This window comes from Venturia canescens, chromosome 10, assembly GCF_019457755.1.
Source record: "Venturia canescens isolate UGA chromosome 10, ASM1945775v1, whole genome shotgun sequence".
Taxonomy (NCBI): Eukaryota; Metazoa; Arthropoda; class Insecta; order Hymenoptera; family Ichneumonidae; genus Venturia; species Venturia canescens.
In genome coordinates this window covers 7,102,626-7,127,319 of record NC_057430.1, presented here as the reverse complement: position 1 = coordinate 7,127,319, position 24,694 = coordinate 7,102,626, and the positions used below count along the sequence as shown (strand labels likewise).

The 24,694-nt window shown below is 40.0% G+C and overlaps 1 protein-coding gene across 1 annotated transcript; it reads right to left on the bottom strand.

The window, feature by feature from the left end:
- Positions 1–16,794: 16,794 nt before the first annotated feature.
- LOC122416762 (high mobility group nucleosome-binding domain-containing protein 5-like) lies at positions 16,795–17,283 on the bottom strand. Its single transcript, XM_043429808.1, has one exon. It carries the CDS (start codon positions 17,281–17,283, stop codon positions 16,795–16,797), a length of 489 nt encoding a protein of 162 aa, XP_043285743.1.
- Positions 17,284–24,694: the final 7,411 nt, after the last annotated feature.

The window sequence follows — 24,694 nt, the reverse complement described above, 5'->3', positions numbered from 1 at the left end:
AGAATATGTTCACCAAATTTTATAAAATTCTGATCATTTTGAAATTTTTTATGTTTTTAGCATGGTTTAGCATGGCAACATTGTAAGCCTGTACCAAATATCCTTTTAGTATGGTGATGCTATACAACATTTTGAGAGCAGGAGTATTGGAAATTTTTCCCGTGTAGCAACATCCTTGTGAAGTAATTTCTGAAAATTTTAAGATTTTCCAAACGTATTGAGACCCACAGTAAAATCGTAACCGCAAACGCAGAAAAATTCCATGTATTATAAACGAAAAACTTCAACCCCTGTGGTCGAGGGTTAAACATTGATTCAAAAATCTGAAAAAATTACAGCATTACTTTTTATGTATTTCGAACCGATTTAGGGGGCGGAAAGGTCAAAATAAATTTTGACGATCCTAATACACACACATAATATAACACACTAAATATAACGACGACCCTAATACACACACATACACACATGCAGACATATTTTATTTCGAACTTAAATTTTACTTTGTTGGAATTGAAGTGAAAATTCTCCGTGATGATCAATTTAGTCTTTTTGATGAAAAAAAAATTCCACCAATGCAAAACGAAAAAAATATTGATTGCCTCAGTTTCGATTTGCCAATAGAAATTTGGTAATCAAGCACTTTCGAATAATCTGTCATGCGTTTACAGATAATACGTTTATACTGCCTTTCTATATTTTTGTAGTCCCTTGCTCTCCTTCGTCATTCCTGTTTTGGGTTATTTTATTATATTTTCTAATAACAAACATCGACAAGTCTGATGATACAATCAGAGAGAGCTGATGAGAAAGAGCGAAGGCATGGATTTTTTTTCTAATGTTTCAGAACCCTAACTAATCTCTAGATATATATAGAAAACATCTCTAACCTTTCTAAATATTTTATTCCATCAATCTGAATGTTGTTGATAATTTTCGATTTGTCTCCATTATATATAACACTGTTGGATTCCTCGGCCTTTATTTCTCTTTTTTTCTTCTTCACTTTTTTCTCACCACTTTTACCAAAATATTGTCCTGCATTTATCTATTTTCTACAGAACCGCAAAAATTGGAACAGTGTCGGTGAACTATCAGATTCGCGATCTTTATAACCTTATCTAGTTAGCATTTAAACAACACACGATACGTCATATCATAACGAAAATATATAGGTATATGTGTTTCCGTTGTAAAGTAGAACGGCTTTGAGACTTCTTTTTGACGAATCAATGAAAAGTCTCCGCTTATCGTTTTTGTATATGGTCTGTCTAAATTTATCCATCAAGCCTTTCATCTCTGAACTCTGAACAGTACACCAATGTCATTTGTGAAGAATTGCCGAAACTCTTTCTTCCTGTCATGATAAAAGTAAGGTGATGTTCCTTTTGATAGTGTTTAAAATAGTTATGTGATAAAAATATATATGGACATTTTTCACATGAAAATAATCTTATATTCACTGTTGGTAACAGTCCGATCAATTTTTCTTTTCTGGTTTCCAAGGAAACTAAGAAATCATTTTCTTACTTTGATGTTTTTTGTTTTTCTAAACCAGTCTACAAAATAACATTGAATCGAACTTTTCTCAATTGTGGTTTATTTTCCAATTCATCATTGGACATGAAGTGAAATCATCTCAATTAATTGTTTAGTTTGGTTGCTCGATTTGAGGTTTGGTTTGTATGGTGCTTACCAGCGATAAGTTTAATTTGAGCTTATTAAAGAATTCAAAAGTCTGAAGACACAAAGTTCACCCGCTGATTAACCGGAACCAGACGCCACCGCAATCCGGTTAATCTGTGTCTTCGGGTTCCTCTCCTCAATCTTTTTTCTGAACATGAGTGTGGCACGCTTGTACGATTACTCAAACAGAATTATTACGCTTTACAATCGAAGTTATACCGCTGTATGTTCTAACCTCTTTTGAAAAACAATAAAAAGGTAACGTTTATCTTTATGATTATTCTTTATTTTAACTAATGTACGATTTTACATTAACCTTAACCAACTCTCAGAATATTTTGATTTTCCATCTGAATAAACTAAAACTATTTCCTGGAACCAGGTATTATTTATTCAAACAGATAGCAATTTTTTCTTTTTCAATGTTGCCGCCAAGTATTCAGCTCCATTTTTCGGCAGTCTTACATCTCGTATGAGATCATTAAATTCTTCTTGCTTGAAGGTATGGGGAGCTTTGCTTTCATCATTAGGGAGGTAGTCGTCATCCTCGGAACTTTACGCTTGATAGATCTCGTCAACATCCATGACCATCTCTTATATTATTTGTCGTTATATTATTTTTCGATATTTTTTGTCGTTTTTTTTGCTATTTTTTGTTATTTTTCACGCTCTTCGACGGAAGTATGCATGATCGGGTCTACTAGCTACCAGCTTTGGATTGAGCTGCTCGAAATTCGTAAAGAACAATTTTAGCCGGTTTTTTCCAGACATATTTTGGAGACGTACAAGTTAAAATTAGTGATTCGGTGAGCGAGACAAGACGAGAATATGTCAATATCAAGATTTTTTTTAAACAACTGAGTATTCATATGTCATTGAAATTTTACAAAACACATGAAACGAGCTTCTGTATAAGGCTTGAATTTGACTTTCGAGCTGAAATCTCGTCTCGATCTTGCGTTTGGCTTTTATTCGATATTTGACATTTGTGGTAAAATCTCGGTATCGATCTCGTGTCTCGAATATTTCAAAAACCTAAAAAAAAGTATAAAACATGAAACGAGCAATCTCAACTGACAATAAAAGTCAAAAACGAAAATGCTCGGAGCAAGCCGGGCCTGACGGCTCTGCAACTAATTCTTCTACGCAAGCAATGGGAGAGCCTTCTGCCGCGGAAAACCATATCGATAAGATCGTAGAAAATTACGTAGATGTGAGCTCGAAACCACATTCCTCCAAATTTCTTCGAGCTGAAGCATTCGATATCAGCTTGGACGAGAACAATATGAAATTTGCTACATGCAAATTATGTGCTGATAGAACGAAAACAATCAAAATGACCAATGGAAATACGAGAGGTTTGAAAAGGCACTTGGAACGAGAACATACCAAAGAATATGCAGATATTTATGGCACAGAAGTTGGAACGTCATCTAAGGTACTCGTTTCATTCGGTCATAATTGAAGCTTGCTCTTATCAATCACGAAAAAAGATTTTTCGAACTAATTATTGAATTTAATTATTTTTTCCTCTCCCAATTCAGTACAGTTATTTCTTGAACAATAATAATTCGTTTAAATGCTTCTTTAATTATTTGTTGACGTCTTTAGAAAAGTCTCTTATAAGGAAACATAGGGAGGTCGAGCCCTCCGATTTTGATCTAATTTATATATGTTGTAGTACATCGAAAACTAAGAGACACGTATTTTTTCTTATCGGCCCATAAACGGTTTAACGGGGTGAAAACAACCCCCGAAGATGGGCACCTCACGGGGTGCTTTCTCAGTTTTGCATATAAGCGCTTTATGTATTCGAATGAAACCAACGCTAAAATATTTATATTGATAAATCATCGAAAACGCGCCCAAGACTTTTTAGGGGAGAGGGTTTTTAAGGGGTGAACAACCTCTAATTCGAAAATTTTATTCTGTACCATAAAAACTATTCTTCCGATTCGAACGGTACCAACTGCATTTTGTAGAGGTCGAAAAATTAGTCGATACGTGTTTCGGGGTTTTTCGGAAAAATTCGCTTTTAAGGGGGTAAATCACCCCTTTCGTCGTAATACCTTATATCATTATAAAAACATTCTTATTCTTAATTATGTTGTTGTACGGTAGCACAACCACTTATATATATTATTGGAATGTGTTCAAACTCAAAAATACATATTCAACTACCATCATAATACGTTAATATAGTTTTCAGATTATTATTAGTTTTTATAGTCTGTGCAGTAATGGTATTCATCAAAAAAGTGTTGTAAGCAAAGTAATTTCTTACACCACGAACATCTTATTATTGCCAATTTCTGACAACCTTGAACATCACATTGAGGTCTCGATGATTGTCCGAAAGAAAATTTGACAGGGTTGACAAATTCTTCAGTTTTATCGCTTGTAAACCCCTTTTGTACCAAGCATATCGAAACAAATTTTGATACCTTGGAGAAGATAACTGATTATGAGATAAAGATTGCAATTTGATTATATTATTTCTTAAAGGTAGTTTGAGATCATAATCGAGTAACAAGACAGCGTCTGAAAAATGTCGAACAAAATTCTTCCATATTCTGAATCCTCCATATCGATCGAGTGGTTGACTCCTTCCGGTTGTACCTTTTGGTATGATCATTGTTTTGATGCTTTTTCCAATCGGTGTAACCTGCCTGACTACTTGTGTGCAATGTCCACTCCATGAATCTATCAAAAGTACACTTTTTGAACCGATGTTAGGGAAAAAGACCTTTTCCAGCCACATCTTAAAGTGATCTGCAAAATTCAATATAACGTTTGTTTTAATTTTCCTTTGCATATGTAGGATTAACAGATTTTGAAACAATTGTTTTTTCTTATAGCTGAAAATACAAAAGAAGGTAGGGTATACAAATACTTGAAGTGAATTTTCCTGACTTGGAAGCAGTCAAAAAGATATTACTTGGTTTGAATAAGGTCGTCTCTATAATTGGTCCAAATGTTCCGGAAGGTTCTTTCAAAACAATGAAAAGTGGCGATAGTAATTTTCCCTCTGCAGATATTGTGGGCTGTATAGTGTAGCTGTGAGTTGTCGAAGACACTGACTGCACAAGGCATTCGATTTGTTTTGTGCCTTCTACTGCCAATGTTCGTCCTGAATGCATTTCTAATCGAAACCCACTTTGGTCTGAATTGTATATGTTTTGTAAACCATATTGTTCAAGAAGAGATTTAATTTCATTAACGAAGTTATCTGCATCTCTTTGCAAATCTGCTCCTTCCTCTACAGTTTTTCGGGTTACAAATTTGTTAATTTTTCGAGATGTTATACGGTGAGCTTTCTTAAATTTCAACAACCACCAATCGGAAGCCTTGAACCGAACGTCTTCAAATCCCATCTCTTTTTGTGCTTGTAGGGCCCACCTCCGAAGATCCACATCATGAACAATTAAGCCGGCATCAACAGCACTCTTCATATTTTCCAATGTATATTGAGAAATGCGAGCTAGTTTTTCCATGTATGTTCCACCTTTGTTGAATTGATGAGCCCAACGTTTTAATTAACTTTTAGATGTCACTTTTTTGAATCGGTGTTTAACAGAGTGTCTACGCTTAAGTTCTTTTTCTTTCCGCTCCTCCAAAATTCAACTGCTCTTCTTTTATAATCATAGCTCAAATCTTCTTCATCGGCCGAACATGTATCGTATGGTGTTCCACGACTCCATTCCATCGCATTATCTTCTATAGGATTCGCCTCACACTCTTTATTAGGCTCTTAAAAATCTAAAGTATTTTCTTCAATATATTCCATTCCGGTAAAATCTTGCATACTTTGCAGTAAAAATTTTTCGATATTTTCTTTCAATTCCCGCTCTTCATTATTGATTGGGCTTTCAGCAATGTTCATCGCTTCAAACGTGATCAATAAAAGTCGTATAACATTTAATGGATTTACAATCATTTTGTATTACGCGTGCAATAGCGGTGTATATTTCACTTGAATATCCCGTGACGAACTGATATTTGTCTCCAAAAATTGCTTTGAGGAATATGAAAATATACGCAACACCCAAGCCAGATAAGCACGCTTGGCAGAATGATAAACAAGGAGACAGATGGCACAAGGCTACAACCTACGCACAACTATAACTACGCACATATCTATCTTCCGAATAATAGTCATATCACGATAAAATCACGATCAAGACACTTTGGAGTTTGGTAGTCGGCGCTGGATATCAAGGCCGTGATATTTTTATTCCGTTGTACTCTGATGTATCATTTAAGAGTATGGATCAGTCGACTAACCTCACTTGGAATTTTTGAAATTGAAATTCTCTGACACGGTTTGATCGATTAAAAAAAGGCTCTGTCAGCCTACGCAGAACGATGGCAAAAATCGACTGACAGAGCCTTTTTTTAATCGGTCAAACTGTGTCAAAGAATTTCGATTTCGAAATTTGCAGCTATTTCTCTCGCACTCACGGTTGCGATATACCGACTGATCCATCCTCTTTATATAAATTTACAGAGCGTAGCATGGAGTGTTCACATCATTTAATATGGATATACATACTATACTTTATAATTAAATCTAATTTTCTATATTTTTCTGAACGGGGCTCTGCGGCAGGAATTCCTTTCGAATGTACAACATTCTATGGTCTATAGCTTATCACATTTAAATCTATGCTTTATTTCCTTCATAATAATTAAATCGTAACTCACAAAGGGGCGATGTGGAAATTGTCGATACGGGGATGATCTCGCGTAGAAATATGGTCAAAGGTAAACTTATTTTCGAGTTTGAAGACATTCCAATAATATATATAAGTGGTTGTTCTACCGTACAACAATATAATTGAGAATAAAAATGTTTTTATAATGATATAAGGTATAACGACGAAAGGGGTGATTTACCCTCTTAAAAGCGAATTTTTCCGAAAAACCCCGAAACACGTATCGACTAATTTTTCGACCTCTACAAAATGCAGTTGGTACCGTTCGAATCGGAAGAATAGTTTTTATGGTACAGAATAAAATTTTCGAATTAGAGGTTGTTCACCCCTTAAAAACCCTTTCCCCTAAAAAGTCTTGGGCGCGTTTTCGATGATTTATCAATATAAATATTTTAGCGTTGGTTTCATTCGAATACATAAAGCGCTTATATGCAAAACTGAGAAAGCACCCCGTGAGGTGCCCATCTTCGGGGGTTGTTTTCACCCCGTTAAACCGTTTATGGGCCGATAAGAAAAAATACGTGTCTCTTAGTTTTCGATGTACTACAACATATATAAATTAGATCAAAATCGGAGGGGTCGACCTCCCTATGTTTCCTTGTCAGATGAAGACTGCCTAGTACGTCGGCCGGTGCGCAGTTTCGGCACTTCCCCCTCTCCGTCGGGCCGCACGCCGCGGGCCACGCTCTCGCGCCTCACGAGCGAACTTGTGGTTGTTCGCGCACCGCGCTTCCCGCAGCAAATACGAGAATCGTTCACGTGGGAGAGTTAAACTCTCACGCGCTCGGTTGTGGCTAACGCCGGATTCGAAAATGCAGGGTCCCGTGGGCAAAGTTCCCGACCGCGTTCGGTGGTTTTGTCAAGGCCCGGACACTATTCCTCTTGGGGACTCGGCCGACGTTACCGGAGAGCCAGGGGGAGACCTCCCTCGCGACTCGGGGCATCCCTTCGAGCCACGGTGGGTCCACTAAACGCCACCAGGCAAAGATTACACCCCGACTCCCGGTGGATAATCCCGAGTCCCACTGGACGAGGCGCCAGTTTTAACGAACTGTAGTGCCCGGGCGGACGACGGTGGACGGGACAACTCTCGGTTGTTTCGGCGAAGAGGTCACGGGGGCGTTCAAATTGGCCAATAAAACCGGCGTGATCCTCTGACCGCCCACTGGACTGAGCTTGGGTGTTCGGAGCCCAGTCCCCGATACGCTGACAGGAAAGTCCCCGCAAACCCCTCATAGAAATATTGAGCACGCGAAAGCGCCACTCGCGCGCGCGATCGGCAGGGGGGGGGGGGGAGTAAACGAGGTACTCCGGTAATCCCGAGGAAACTCCCACGAGGCATAGACGCGAAACAAAGATTCGACCTCAAGTCCGTCGACGATCGACAAAAGATAGCATACGAATAGGTAATACAAATGCGCTGTCTCCCTCTCTCTTTACAGACAATTCGTTATGGCGTGTGCGCAGGTAGGCAATAAATAATATAAAGGAGGAAATTCAAGACTTCAAAGTAAAGCAAAGTTAACATTACGTGACGCAGCTAAAACTAAAGAATCTTCATCCGAACGAAACAGGCGGGCGGCGGGCGTCGACAAAAGTATGGCGGGGCGAAATGTCACGTCACACCCCACAATGCCTTATCCGATTTAATTTTGTACAAAGTTTAACTTTTTCCATATATCTGTGATCCTTTGCAAAATCCAATAACGGTTTTAACGACTTCAACGAAACTGACTTTTGCGAAATTATTTAATTGACGAACGGACTTTGAAAACAATGTATTTCTTTTCTCTTGCTCATACAGATTTTATTTTAATTTCTTATAGGCAATCCCACGGTTAAAAGAATGCCTTCCGGCACATTACGGGGAGCTGGCATATGCGCATTGCATTTCGACGCTAGCTGTTTCAAACCAAATGGGAATTTGATAAAGAACTCTATTCCTCGACCATTTTATGGTGCTGATACATATGAAGAAGAAAATGTAGGTACGAATGACAAGCTAAATGAAATTCCCGTACAAGACATTGAGGATTGCGTAGCAAAAGAACAGCCTGATGGTGACCATGGTGGTACTTTCATTAGCGAATCTCCGATACTGCTCGATTGTCATAATGATTGCAATCTGACCGAAAATCTGGAAGAAAAAAAACGAAACAAATGAAAATCAACTGGTTGCATGCTCTCAACGAACATATAGTGTGTCAAAACTCCATTTCACTGAGGACGATGAAGCCATGGAGTGGATATCGATTGAGTCAGAAAATGGTCGGAGTGCATTGAGCCCATCGTTCAACGTTAAAAAAAATGAAGTTGAAACTCTACGAGATGAAGTCAAAACCTTACGCGAGTAAAATCTGAAGTACCGTAAAATGAATGCCCAGTTAAGAAAAGAAGTTGTTCGCTATTATCAACGAGTTAAACAATATGGGAGAAAGTTCTCAAAAATATCGCAGCGTTTGAAGAAAATGCAAGAAATACCAAAAAAAGAAAGTTTGGATCAGTTCTTGGATCGAAATAATTGTTTGGAACCAGTAGCACGTACGATGGTTAAGCTTCAGTTGCATAAAAAGAATGCATGATACAGCAAAGAAGAAAAGGATTTATCAAAACAGTTATTTTATTACTCAGCATCAGCATATACACGATTACGTAATGCTGGATGCACCTTCCCAGCAGAAAGCACTGTTCGATCTTGGATAGCAGAGATCGAAATCAAACCCGGTTTCTGTGAAGATATTTTCCGAAAATTGAAAGAAAAACTAGCAACTATGCCTAAGGAAGACAGAGTTTGTTGTTTAAAATGGGATGAAATGAGTATCAAAAGTTTTGAACAATACTCAAAAAAATTTGATTGCATAGAAGGTCTTGTCGATCTGGGTCCATTGGGGCGCCGAAACGAGCGAGCACGATATGTATTTGCATTTTGTATCGATAGTTTGAACGCCAAAAATGCTTGGCGTCAGCCACTGGCTTTTTTCTTTTCGGCTAATGGTTTAAAAGCAGATGAAATTTATGCTTTATTCAAGATTTGTTTGAAAAAGTTGTATGAAGTTGGTGCAGAAGTAAAATTATTTACATGTGACCAAGGTCCAAGTAATCAATCGCTGTATAGATCATTCAGTATATCAGAGAAAAAACCTACAGTCAAGATAAACGACCATCATTACTTCGCAGCCTCCGATTTTTCTCATCTTATAAAGCGGTTAATTAGTGCCATGAGGAAATACAATACACTGTATTGTGACGGCAAGGTGATTGCTGTGTACAACGATTTTGTAGAGACTTGGCGACATGATGCTCAGAGTACAACTTCACGATTGCTATCACATATTACGGAAGTGCATTTGTTCCCGAATTCATTCGAAACAATGAATGTAAAACGAGTATTTCAATTGCTGAGCCACCGTTATGCAGCAGCGATTAGACTGGCCGGAGCGGATTCGAACGGATTGAGAAGTTCCACTTGGGAAGCTACAGCAGCATTTGCGGAGCGAATGAACGCAGTCATAGATGCATGCAATGCGTATAGGTTATTTTCTAGCAACACTGCTAAACGACCCCTTTCCGACAGGAATCCAAACGTAGAAGAAATAATGACCGATTTCGTAATCTGGTCATCGAAGTAGAGCGTTGCAATGAACCCAATGTGCCCAGCCGGAACAATGAAAACACTTCCATGTTTACGAGGGTTGCCGTTGACAGTGAAATCGTTATTGAATGTATATCGTAACATTCACAACGGTTATCCGGATTTTGAATTGGCAGCGGGCCTTTGTAATCAGGATTCTGTCGAACATCTATTTTCAAAATTTCGAGGACGAGGAGGTTTCAACCCAAACCCAACCCCGCAAGGTATTCGGCTTTCATGGCGACATATTGTGTCGACCAGTTATATTGGTACGAGTACAAAAGGAAATGTACAAGCTCCAAACGGAGCTGCTCTGGTGAATCCTGCCAGCAAAGTAGCACAAATATTTGAACAAGCAAATGATGATTCTCCAATTCTTTGCCAATTCGATGAAGATATAGATGCCTTGGATATTTAAGAAGCGGCAGAAACAGTCGATTTGTTCACGGAAGACCAGAATAACAACACAAGTGACCGTATCGCAGGCGTATACGAAAAAAATGCTATTGCATTTTTTGCAGGCTACATAGCATATCGATGCTTGACCAAAAATCCGTGTAATAGATGCCGAGATGACAACTTAAAAAGTCCGATGGATTCCATGACCTCTGCCGACATGTACATCGAGTACAGAGAGTATGAAAATGTTGACATTGATGCTCCACCAATTACAAAGTTAAAACGTCCGACTGAAACCTTTGCAGCCATTGTTGAGAGTCAATTAATCGCATTCAATGGAATCGTCGCCGAATACTGGCATTGTGAAGGATTGTTGCAAAAATTGAAAGAAAATATTGTGAAGAGTACGATGAAATCCTATCCTACTTGGTTTGACCATGATCATCCCTGCAAGGAGCACAGACTACAATTTTTATCGTTCATGATACGAGTAAAGCTATTTGCCGAAACAAAATATCACAATGCTGCAGCGCGGAAATCAAACTCCAGTCGAACGAATCATTCACATAATTCTAAATTAAAGAAATTTCAGAATATTTGAAATTCCCTATCACTCTCACAGACGTTCGAAAGACTGTTAATTCTGATATTGTTTCTATATTTTTCATAATAAATATTGTTATTATACCCAGGATTTTTCTAGCATGGTGAATGAATGTGATTGAACGCCAAATTGCATATATGCATGTATTAAATCTGTTAATAATAACAACTGTTTCCACATTTACCAGTCTATTTGGTTATTAAATAAATTGCTGGGTCATTGAGGGAGATTTTTTCGCTCAAACCCAATTAATTCTTACATATAATGCTGGACTCTCAATTTTTTTATATGTCTTGGAGCAAACTGTTCGCTTTTTTCCGCTTCTTAGCAGATTTCAGTTGGCTTGGCATTTTGTGAGTTCAGGTATTCTTACACTTGGACGAAATATACACGTGACAACGTGGTTGCAGTCAACCAGATGAAATGATGACAACTGTAAACCTACAAACAACGAAAGGCATGACAGTTGGTTGAGCTTTTGAGTAATTATAACTAATAAACGATTGGACTGAAGCATTTGGCTCTAATAACTTTTTTTGACAGGAATTTTATTTTCCATAAAAATATGCCAGCATATTTTTAAGCCTTATGCTTAAAATTTCTTGTCCAGTGAACGTGAAACTATATTTACTGGAGTTTTTCCTTGTTATTCTTATGGCTAATCAACGGGTATGAGGTTGGATCGCCCAGGTAATAGAGTGTGTTTCTTGATGAAATATCAAAAATTCTTTGCGCTGATGAAAAGGAAACAGAAACTTTCAGAAACTATTGGCGGTGATTAAAAAAACTCGAGTTGCGCTTAAAAGCGTTTCTTTGAAAATAGGCGTACAGAATATAATAATAAAAAAAATGAACGAAAACGATTATTAGATTCTGTTATATTTTCATTGATTCAAGGTGCAGCCAACAAAATGCAATACATGGATGCAAAAGCCCGGAGTAGAGAGATCAGAGTGTACCACTGATAACCTTCATCGGAAAGCCTCAAACCCGGCGTGCAGGAGGTGGGAGGGAAGGAAAAAATAATTAAATTAATTAGTCAAAGAATATATTGAAGTAAATAAAATGTTTATTTATAAATTTTCAATTCCAGTGATAACTTATTTGGCTAGTTCCTATTTTGGAGATATGTACTTTTTTTGGAGATTCATAAACTTTCAATCCAAGTGATAAAACTCATTCGGTTAGTTCGTATTTTGGAGATGCTATACAAACGATACTTCTTCGCTGAATGATTATTATAGTGAGCAGTAGCAATAGTATACACTTAAGCATAGGCATGAAACTGTAAATACGAAAATTCATCAAGATCCAATATCGGTTCCTACATTAGAGATTTTTTGTGAGCAACGATCAGGAAACAATGAACTGTGGAAATAATCACGCACTGTGTGCGGGTATACAGATTTGAATAAGGGTAAAAAAATTCCGAAGTAATTTTTTTTCATCGTTTCTCATTATTTGAATTATTCATTTGAGCTTATACGAAATTCCGGGGGATTGTCTGCCGTGACCTTTCGATAAATTCATCCTGTATGAATATTTTCACAACTACGTCAAAATAAATTCAAATATTTTAATGAAAAACGTACGACGAAAAAATTCGCACCGACAAATCCACATTAGCGACCTATATCCGCAAAAGACAATTATATCTGCAAATATAAAAAGGAACAGAAATTGCAAGCTGTGACAAAAAATGATTGAAGTAAGAAAAAAAATCAAAAAAGTAATCCACGCGGGTCCGATCCCTGAGTCCTAGTATTACGCGCCTGGAATACCATCCACTGCGCTACGAAACGCTTTATTGATAGCACTCACAAAACTTATACATAAATCGTAAATTACTCTTTATAGATGAGTTTTGTTAAAAGCGTAGTGGATATCGAGAACCCTGAAGAAAAAAAATAAAAAAAGCAACCTATGCAGAGCGTTCGAACGCTAAATCCTTGCATTGGCAGCTCACAAGCATGTCGCAGTACGTGGGTGTGTATACATATATTTATATATTATGAGCGCGTTCCCTTTTTCACGTCTCAATTCGCAAGCGATGATATGCCCGAGCTGGATGGAATGAATATATGTCATACTCTGCTGAATTGCATAGATGAGCCTGTTATATCGACCGTTTGCAGGAGAGCAAGAATCTGCAGGCTTGACCGAGTACCGTAGGATAAACTCTTACTTCCCAACTTGACCGCTATGAAAAAGCGCCCTTACTGCGGCCCCCCCCCCAAAAACCCCGTCTTCGGATATCTCCCTGCTAGTCTCTGCTATAACCTCGCGGAGGAATGACAGTGCTAAGGCGTTCGAACTATAACGTGAAGGCAGGCGTTCGAAATATTGAATGGCCGAAAAAACTCGTAATTGAGAAAATAAGAACAAACGAGACTGATGTCGAAATAAATATATAGATTAATAACGTGAATGATGTTATTCTGAAGCACTGGAAGATATTGAACGATTAAATTGAGATCAATCGAATATTTCAATAAGCGAGTTCGTCATCGACATTTTCTTACGGACCAAACCAAGAGTCTGGACGAGCGTTTTTCAAGAGATCGATCATGACTCACGCCGAGATATTTTAAAAGGATTGACCAATCGTGTCAACGGAAGTTTTTTAAGGGATTGACTAAGAGTCTCACCGAGACTTCTTTAGGGGATTGGCCGAGAGTCTGGACGGGATTTTTTGAACGATTGAACAAGAGTCCCGGCAAAAGTTTTCCAAGGGATTGATCATGACTCTCGCCGAAATATTTTAAAGGCATTTTCATTTGATCAAGAATTTCACCACGATATTTTTAAAAGATTTTTCCAGATACGTACTTGATGAGACTTTTTAACGGATCGACTAAGAATCTCGCCGAAACTTTTTTTTAATGAATAGGCTGTGAGTCTGGACTGGATCTTATACGGGGTTGGCTGAGAGTCTTACCGAGACTTTTTTAAGGGATTGAACAGTCTGCACGGGATTTTTTGAAGGATTGAACAAGAGTCCCGACGAGAATTTTTCGAGGGATTGATCATGACTCTTGCTGAGATATTTTAAAGGGATCGACCAAGGCTGTCGACGGAAGTTTGTTAAGCGTTGAATTCGCATTTGCGAATTCGATTATATTTCGTGACTTGAATACAGCTTAGCATTCTAGTATCGCAATGAATTTGCAGTAGTGGACTCATTTGTTTTAAACTGTCATGTAAGTCAGTTCAGAAATGGCCGAGCCTGAAGAGGAACACCATATATTTGCGAATTACGATCCATCCGTTCGCGGCCAAATCGTGGGGAGGCATCGCGCCGGATTGGCCCGAGATGCAATACGCAATGCCATCGGCTGCAATAAAAAAACGGTGAATCTTTGGATCCAAAAATACGCGCAAGGTGGCACGAATTCCCTTTTGGACCACCGGAAAAACAACAAGAGGCCATTGAAAAAACCACCCCAGAACAAGACGGTCAACTGTGTCGATTCATTGACGAAAACCCGTTCGCCACGGTGCCACAAGCATTGCAAGCGACAGGATTGCCGATTTGTGTGGGCACGGCTCTGAAACGCCTGAAAGATGTCGGTATCACCACCCATCGACCGGTGAAAAAGACTCCGCTGACGGAGAACCATCGTCGGCAGAGAATAGCGTTTGCTGAGGGCCACCTACAATGGACCCCTGACCAGTGGGCTGGCGTTGTCTGGTCTGATGAAAAGGTTTCAGCTGATATTTGTTTTCTATTGATTATTATTATGTATTTAGAAATGACAGTGACGACAACGGGGATGGGGACGGTGACGACGACGGGGACAGCGACGAGGACGACGACGGCAATGGGGACGGTAACAATGACGGGGACAACGGGGACGACGGGGACGTGTTGAAAAAAGAAACAATTACGTAAAAAAATAATTACTAAAAAAGTAACATTTACACGTAAAAATTACGTGTTGATACACGTAATGGAAAATTATTGTGTATTTTTATTTCTATGTTACCCTAACTTCAATTTTACCCCTATCCATTCCACCAATAGATCTTCACTTCTTCTGATGATGGCCGTCGGATTGTTTATCGCCCGCGCGCTAAAGCGTACGAATCAGACCCGCGATACGTTGTCGAAAAACAATGGAGTGGCAGAATATCTGCTGGCTTTTGGGGGTGTATGTCCTCAGAGGGGGCAATGGTTGTATGCGAAATTCCCCCTCGTATGAATTCCGCTGACTATATTCAAGTCCTGCAAAACACCATGCTCCCCTGCGCGAGGGCGAGGTTCAACCCGGATGAGTACCCGACGATCCGGTTTATGCAGGACAACAGCCCAGTCCACCGGTCACGAGCAACACTCGCCTGGTTCCGCGATCATCCGGAAGTCGAACTCATGGACTGGCCCAACAAATCACCAGACTTAAACCCAATCGAGAACGTCTGGAGTATGTTTATAGAAGACATGCGTTACTGCTTCAATTCACAATAGTAGTTTATAACACTTTGTCAATTGAAATAGGTGTGATGGTCCGAGAGTGGGTGTCCGGACAAGATCGTAACAGAGAAGCTCTCGTAGATCATGTGAACTGAGTTTGGACGGAAATCCAAGGACGACCAGATCTGTGCCGAACTCTGGTAGCTTCCATGCCCACTCGATTACAAGCCGTCATTGATAATGATGGGTATTCGGTCCCGTATTGAACGCAGCTGTTCTCGTCTGCATTCTTATCGACAGAACTGCTTTCAAGAGAACCTACTCCGTGTTAGGATTGTGTCACTTTTTTTCTCTTTCCATTGATCCATAGCTTCCAGCCTGCTTTCATTTTCCTCCTTAATTTGTTGAGGAGTTCGTGATAATTTTACTTGATCTTGGTAATTGACTTGTTCCCGAAACCGCAATAAAGACCTTCAGACCGAATAATGTCTAGTCTGGGACGATATTTTAAGCATTGGTACCTAAGGATTAAAAAAAATTTGAATAGTTTTCAATGGCAAGCAATAGAACTTGCTTTTTTAGAGCCAATCATCTTTGTCTTTTGTTTGAAAGGCAATTTTACGCGAAGCACCTTCTGTGGGCAGCTTTCTTTCTTTAGTGTGACGTCAGCGCCGTGTTTGAAAGAACGCAGTGACAAAAATAAAGTTCAATCGATCGGCCGAACTTTCTATCGACAAAATGTTTCATTCAAGTGTTGCGAGAAGCTTGTGTAATTTGCGTAAAGCTCAAATGTTGCCAGAAGCTCATGGAAATCCCCAGTTCCCAACCCCCAGTTTAAATTCGGTAATTGGTTAAAACTCTTTAGGCTGCAATATTTCGGGGTCTAATCCACATTGAAAAGCGATTGACTCGATCCGGCTGAGATCGATCAACCGAATATCGTGTGCTGTACGCGGTCCATACAACAGTAAGGAAAGTGCGGCTCGAAATGTTTGGATAGTCTCGAACGAGTTTACGTTTCGCATGCACGGTGAGCATCTTCGCACTCTGAGTGCGGAATTTGCTTAACCCACGTTCGAACCTAGTCGCATCTCTGTTTCTGCACTCCATGAACCGATGGATGCAATCTTGGCGCGGGCTGAACAACGGTTATGACGATACTACTGAAATCTCAGAATTGCCTGCGAATCCCGTGCGAAGTGCCTGCGAAAAAAAGGCATTCACTCGTATCTCCGATGCGTGATAATTTCTAATTTGGACAAACTCCAGACGCCAAAACAATACCAGAGATCGAAATTTCACTGCGAATAACGCAAAATGCTCTCAAAAGATGTAAACAACGCAAAAATTATTTATTTAAAGCAACATTCATATATCGTGGGCTACAAAATTTTTTATACTCCTCCATCGCTATTTCTTCAGGAGACCTTCTCTTCCTCCTCTTCTTCTTTGCTGGCTCGATGTTTTTGTCGTTGTTTCCCATCAATTCCTTTCTCATCTCTTCTCCCCCCTCTTGCTCATTTTCTCCTCCGGTTCCCTGTTTGTCCCCCATTCCCTTCTCCTCGTCTCCTCGATCCTCGTCTTCCCGTTCCTCAGCCCGCTCTCCTATTCTTGATCCATTTCCATATTCTTTCAATTCCTTGTCCATCTCCTCTCCCCCCTCTTGCTGACTTTCTCCCCTGGTTCCCTGTTTGTCTACCATTCCCTCCTCCTCGTCTCCTTGATCCTCGACTTCCCGGTCGTCAATCTGTTCTTCCGTTATTTGTGCATTTTTTCCCGATTTCGATCGGGCTGCAGCTTCCCATTCGTCGACAACAACGTGGAACAGTCTGGACATAGCGTCATATGGAACCTCGCTGGAAAAAGAGAGTTATTATTTTTCTTTGCTTCCTCATGAAGCTCCGTGACGGTGAAAATGTTGTTATCCAATTTTCAATGTTAATACGCTTAAAATGTCCCAAAACATCGAAAAATCACGTCTAGAAACAATGTTCGCACGTGTGTGTGCGCGCGCGCGCGCGTGTGTGTGTGTGTGTGTGTGTGTTTGTCCTGGCACCGTAAAATTCAAACGTGTATAACTCGAAAACGGTTTGAGCTATAGGGTTCCCGTTTTATACGGAGGTTAATTAATACAGACTCTTCATTCTCTAAGACTTGTTTGGGAATTGCTTAAAAAAAATACTAATTCTTCGGCATTTTGAAAATTTCAAAAAATTTTGCAAATTTAACATTTTTAAATTTTGACGCTTTAATTTCCGCAAATTTCCATTGAAATTCCGATTGAATTTGGGAAATATCAGTTGAACGGTTTCAATTTTATGATTTTTCGCATCTCACAAAAATCTGATTTTTTTTTTAAATCGTCTAACTGTTTTAATTTTTGCAATTTTTCTAAGGGATTGTGTATAAGTCCGAACTATTTAATTTTGTATGATCAAAACATGAAAAAAATATTTTGAATATAATGTCTAAAGACTGTGACGTGACATTTTTGCCCCGCCACTCGTACGAATCGTGTCGACCAGTGGACCGGGTTTACGGCCCATTTTGACGCCGTTCGACTCGTCGGGTGTTGGTCGGAACGAGACTCATCGTCACGTAATTATAAGATTTATTTTTAAGAATCGCGTATAGTACCTTTCGAGCGACAATTTACTAAGTCTAATAACCGTTACCTTTTACCTCGGTGCAAGGAAGAGAGAGAAATTCTTGATTGTTTAATATTGAGTTTGACGAAGTTTCCTTTTGACTACTCCGTTTGTTTTTTTGAGAGATTTGGTGTTAACGTCACCACATTGGTCCCAGCGAGCATTAGTATTTGACGATACTTTCCTGCTGTTCGAGTCGATCTCGCTCGCAAGAATCATCCCTCTCACGCCGTCTTCGAGTACCGAAGAACATTCTCGATCTGCGGGCGGTTGAAAGAGCACGCTGGCATAGGCCATTTATTGAACGCCGCCCGTGTCTTTCCCGCCGTAGCAACCCAGAGTTGCACCGCCCGCAATACCGTGAATTCGGGTGTCAAAGTCCGTGTGAACCGGCGCCTCGTCAGGTGGGGTCTGGGGGAGTTTTCTGGAGGCGAGGTGCTGTTCTTGCCTGGTGGCTTATCTTGTGGGCCCACCGCGACATCCGGAGTCGTGAGGGAGGCCTCCCCTCGTCCTTTCAGAGCTGCCTGCCGGATCCTCAAGAGGAGACACACCCGGATCACGGTCATCTAGTCGAGAGGAGTGTTTCGAGTGAGCGGGAGAGGTGAGAGCAGCAGAAGGGTAATTATTGCGATATGGGGTAAAGAAGCGTAACGGGAAATATCCTCCGTACACGCTCCCTTGTTTTGAGTTTCCCGCGAAAGCGCGAGCAAAGACTCTGTACTCTAGTTCGTGCCTAGCGCGTGAGCGCCGTTGTGCATGGGCCTAGTGGTGGGGAGAACGCCGAATCTGGAGGACCGCTCGTACGCACTATCAGTCTTCTTCCGATCACCTCACCGGCGAGTCACCAATACCTCCCGATCATCGAGGTTCCTTTGTCTTTCGGCGTGCGACGAGCGGGTTCCTCGGTAAGCCCTTTCTCTTTCTCCCGGAATGATTAATGGAGTTGAGCATTTTGAGTTTCGGAATTTAGTTCCGGTTTATTTGGCGTTTCGGGGAACATGTGTGTCGAAGTTTCGAGCGAGATTGCGGCCGATACTTCCCGTGTTCCCAAATTTTATAGTTTTGCGGCTCAGCTCCACTAATCGATTCGATATTAATTTGGGTCCATTCAGTATAGTTTATTTGACGTAATCTTGTTGCGCATTAATTAATTAAGTTTGAGTTTTGTAATGTCGAATTTTGGTAGTACGTGCTGGAATATTCCACGCCGCTACGTTTCTCTCTCTCCCTGCACGCGTTGAGGCTCTAGCGAGCACGGTCGTTCGCGCGATGTTTTCGCCCTGTCTCTCTCGCACTTATTGTCGCGCGTCGTCTATACGGCGATTTATTCTGTCTTTTGTATTGCGTATTTTTCAGCCGTTCTTTTTGCGTTCGCAGTTATTTCTTTTTCTCTATTTCGTGACGATCGTATTATTTTGTGCCTCTCTATGGCGAATTATCTTACGGCACTCTTCCGTTACCTCTGTTACCGTTTCAAAGATTATCTGGCTATTAGTTTCTGTGATTTATTTTATCGTATAACGCCGCTACCTTCGTATTATTGTACTGATCGTTCGGGAATTTCGGTGTTACCTCGCGCTTAGCCGAAGTCGCTTCACTATTACCTTCGATTACCTTTCGTCGCGAATTATTTTAGGGTTACCTAGCGTCAATTACCTTGCCTATGTTGCCTATGACGCTCTCGCGAATTATTTAGGGTTACCTAGCGTCAATTACCTTGCCTATGTTGCCTATGACGCTCTCGCGAATTACTTTCGGGTTACCTGGTGTCGATTACCTTTTACCTAAATTTACCTAAGACACCGTTTGTTCTGGCGTTGGTTACCTTTTACCTGTTACCTAAGGCATCTGCTCGTCAGACCGCTGATTATCTTTTACCTACAATGCCAGAGCGTCGGTCGTCGATTACCTACGACACCCGCGAAATTGCGATGCGATTACCGATCACCTGAATTACCTGATGCATTCGAGTAAGCCACGCGCCGAAACCGCGTTGTCGTCCGATACGTATTGGCCATGCGATTCTAGCGAGCCGTAAATTGAGTTTCCTTTTCCACTCTTATTTTATGTAGAATCCAATCTCGCGAGAATTCATCTTTTCTTGTACTTTGGTTTATTTTAATAAATTGTGAATCTTTTCTGAATCTTCTGTCTGTGTCGATTATTTGCTTTGCGTTGTGAATTGCTACTTTTCCCCAAGGATCCCCCCCTCTACCTTTTGTACCTCAGATGAGCTGAGTAGTTGGACCGTCCTCGGACATTCGTTCCCCTCGTGTACTCTAAGTTCTAGTTTTGCGTTGCGTGACGATCGCGAGAATCGACGAAAATAAAGTCGATTAATTCGACGGTACTTTGTACCTGGCGCCCAGTTCATTCTCGCAGCCGGAGAGTCATACGGGAAGGAGCGGGTGAGCCGAGAAGGGACTGGATAGTACCTTCACGGGAAAATCGTTGTTACAAGACATACCAATGAATTATTACGAATTGCAATAATCATACTTACGCGTTTATGTCAGTATTTCGAAGAAATTCGATCAGCGGCAAACGATTATTTCTGACGAAACTGCGAACGTACTCGGCGCCGTGCTTCAGATACGGTTTTTCGTAAATTTCGTCGCAAATCTCCCGCACTATCGGACGAGGCAAAACTTTTTTCGCTTCCAATTGCGATAAATATTTTTTTTTGGTAAGAAGCACGAGGAGCTTTCCCAGTTGGCGAGGATTTTTTAAAAAATCGGTGAAATATCTTTTGCGCACCATTATAAATAACCGTAGTGGCAGGAGACGAGAATTTCGGTTGACAATTTAACTTTAATCTCGTTGTAGCTCGCTTTGACACAAAGTTTTCATTTGTTTCATAATCTGGTCTCAAAGAAATGCCTATCACGACCCCATACAACTTCACACCCGTGTGGCTGCGGTCAGTTGTGTCATCAGCTCACACAGAGTTATCTCTGTGTAATAACGATGCATGTTCAGACTTTATGGTCTGAATCCCCGTTCCTAATTTATTGGCCTTTCTTTTATTCCGAATTTGTTTTGTCCCACACTTAGAAACTCGAAATTAATTTTCGCCTTGATGTTTATGTTTAGAATTAAATATTCTTTACTTCTCCACTTTATCCTATTCCTTGCCTTCGACTTCGTCCTCGTATATATATTGTAAGGGTCCTTTTGGTGACAGAACACCACGTTACGCGTAGATTCGAGCTTAGTGTAGATTACGAAGCAGGTATGAAAGCAAAACAAGAGTGATGCGAGAAGATGTTGAAGGATAACAAAAGAAATTTTTATTCAGAGTCCGTGTTTGTTTTGTGTGGGTGTATAAAAACAGATTTGACATTCCGCATGTTCAATTCCAGCAATTTTCGAATTATAATTCAAACGCTCGCATAGATTCTATAACTGATAAGTTTATAATGACTCAAACGCTCGCAAAGATTCTATAACTGATAAGTTTATAATGATTCAAACGCTCGCAAATGAATAAAGTTTCGTAAAATTATGAAGGTTCGCAACTATAGTAGGTTTCGAAAAAAATTAATAGAGTTCACGAATATAATAAAATTCCGCAAAATTATAAAGATTCGCAAATATGATAGAGTTTCGCCAGATTGAGAGAATTCGGGATTGATAATCTTTCGCACTTTTTATGACAATTCATAAGGATTCGAAATTTTGAAGAAAATTCATAATTGATTGAGTTTCGCAATTGTATGACATTTTATAATTGATAAAGTTTCGCAATTTTAATTGATAAAGTTTCGCAATTTTAATTTATAAGGTTTTGCAATTTTGATTGATATTCGCAATTTTAATTCATAATCGATAAAGATTGGCAATTTTAATTTATAGGGTTTCGCAATTTGAATTGATATAGTTTCGCAATTTTAATTTATAAGGTTTCGCAATTTTAATTGATATTCGCAGTTTTAATTCATAATTGATAAAGTCTCGTAATTGATAAACTCTAAACTCAGGAAGCCAAGATTTTTGACGAATGGATTTGAGCCCACCCAGGATTCATAGAGTAGTACGCATCCGCACTACCCGGGCCCTCCTGGGATGAGTGGTAAGGAGTCCACCAAGAATCTTTTGATCGAACGTACCCGCTCGATCGCAGCCCTCTTGATAGACAAGGATGAGTAATCTAGCCAGAAATCTGGTTGTGACACGTATCCGCGCCACACCCGCCCTCCTGACTAGATCGGAGACTCACACTAACAGTCCTGATCCCAAACGTTCCCGAATGGTGCCTGCCGTGTTAGCGTGGGTTGGTGGTATGAGAATGCTTCCTGAGTGTTTTCTTTATATTTTGCGTATGCGGACTCTGGTTTTCCAGGCCAGAGTCGGCGTAATTGCGTGTGCGGATCTGAGTTGCTCAGTCTCAGATCGGCGTGCGGAAGCGAGTCAAGCGTGATGAGGGCAAGACTGGCTCTTGAGGCCAGTTTCCATGGGCTCTTTATACTCACGCGAAACAACGACCAACTATCATAATAATTTTGTCGCATTGCGACAATTACGCCCATTCACCAATCAAGTTCATCTCAAACCTTCTTAAATTTCCTGATTGGTTAAATTTTGTGTCGTATGTTCTTTGCTATTGGTTGATTGGCTCGGACCTCTTGATTGGCGAATGTGCGCTTGTTGCCTGAGGCGCGCGAAGTACATTTAAATTTGAAAGGATCTGTGATAATTTCATTTTAGAATTTTTCTTAATTTTAATCTCATTTTCTGTAAGGAGGTTCCATCATTTGAAATGGGTATAGTTTCGCAATAACTTGGATGCTTATTTGTATTGGGTTTGCTTTTGTTTTATTGAAATTTAAAGAAATTGTTTTACGCTCGAATCTATGCGAGGATCCCTGGGCTGATGGGTCGATAACGCGTCCAGGCGCTGTCGCCTCTATTGATTAATTGTCGTACCGCGCTCTAGCGCGTCGGTACAATAGGTTGCGGTGTGATCGATGGGTGTGGATCGTCTCAATATATATATGCATACATAGATATATAGAATGCCTGTTCGGGATTTTGATCGTTCGCTGTTTCGACCCCCACCCGTCCTCGTATTCGTGCTTGTCTTCGTTCGAATGCATTTAAATTACCTCGGTGAGAGTCATGATCATTCGCTTGAAAAACTCTCGTCGACACTCGTGGTCAATCCCTTGAGGAATCTCGACAAGACTTGTAGGCAATCCCTTAAAAAAGTCTCGATGAGACTCTCAGGCAATCCCTTGACAAACTTACGTCGCGATCCCTGATCAACCCCTCAAAAAATCCCGTCCAAACTTTCAGCCAGTCCCTTAAAAAAGTATCAGCGAGGTTCTCAATCGATCCGTTAAAAACCGTCTCGGTGACACTCTGGATAAATCTCTTAAACATGTCGCGGTAAGACTCTTAATCAATCCTTCAAAAAAACTTGACTTATAGTCAACCTCTTAAAAAATCTCGTCATGAATTTTGGTTAACCCCTTAAAAAAGATTCGTCAAGAATCTGGATAAATTAATTGAAAATCATGGCAAGATTCTAGACCAATCGCTTAAAGAAGTCTCGGTGAGACTCTTACACAATCCCTTAAAAAAGTTCCGTCGACATCCTTGGTCAATCCCTTCAAAATATCTCGTCGAGAGTCATGATCAATCCCTTAAAAAAATCTCGGTGAGACTCTTAAGTAGATATACAAGGCGGGTTCTGGATATTCTGCTGAGTCATTGTCACGATGACGTCATCATTTCGAACGTTCTAGAACGATGACGTCATCATTTCGAATGTTCTGGAACGATGACGTCATCATTTCGAAAATTCTGGATACTTTTTTGCTGAGTCATTGTCACGATGACGTCATCATTTCGAATGTTCTAGAACGATGACGTCATCCTGTGGAAGGATGACTTTCGAACCTTCTAGAACGATGACGTCATTTCGAAAGTTCTAGAACGTCATTTCAAAATATTCTATGAGACACCATTTCCTGTTTTACCGACTGAAAATTTCGGAAAAATGTTGGAATCATAGATGTCACAGCTAATAGTCGCTCCTGATACATTCCAAGAATTTTTTAGTCTGATTGATGACGTCATCCCGATTTTAAAATTCTGGAAAAATGTGTGTCATACTGGGGGTGTGTCCTATAAAAGGAGATTTTACCCCTCATCGTCACTTTATGCTGAACCCTTGAGCATTACGATACTGTAAAAAATAAGCTGAGCAATGGAAGCCATTTTAGATTTGCAAGGTTTCAAGATGCCTATCAATAATTTCGTATTGAAAGAGCTAGCCGTCATTAAAATTTATCCCAGTGCGGAAGCTTACGAGGAGTTTGGATGCTTTCTAGTTAAGCCTCCATGTGAATGGGATAGTTTGCCAGCCAAATATAAGAGGCAGAATAAGTGGTGTGAACGTAACCATCACGGTATCCCATGGAATGCTGGTGATATTCCTTATGATGAATTAAAGAACGTATTTGACATTATTTTAAAAAATGTGAATTTAGTTTATGTGAAAGGGTTGGAAAAACAGCAATGGATCATAGATATTATAGGAGATTCAAAGTTGATCATTAATATGGAGGATTTGGGTTGCCCCGTATTGCGAAAATT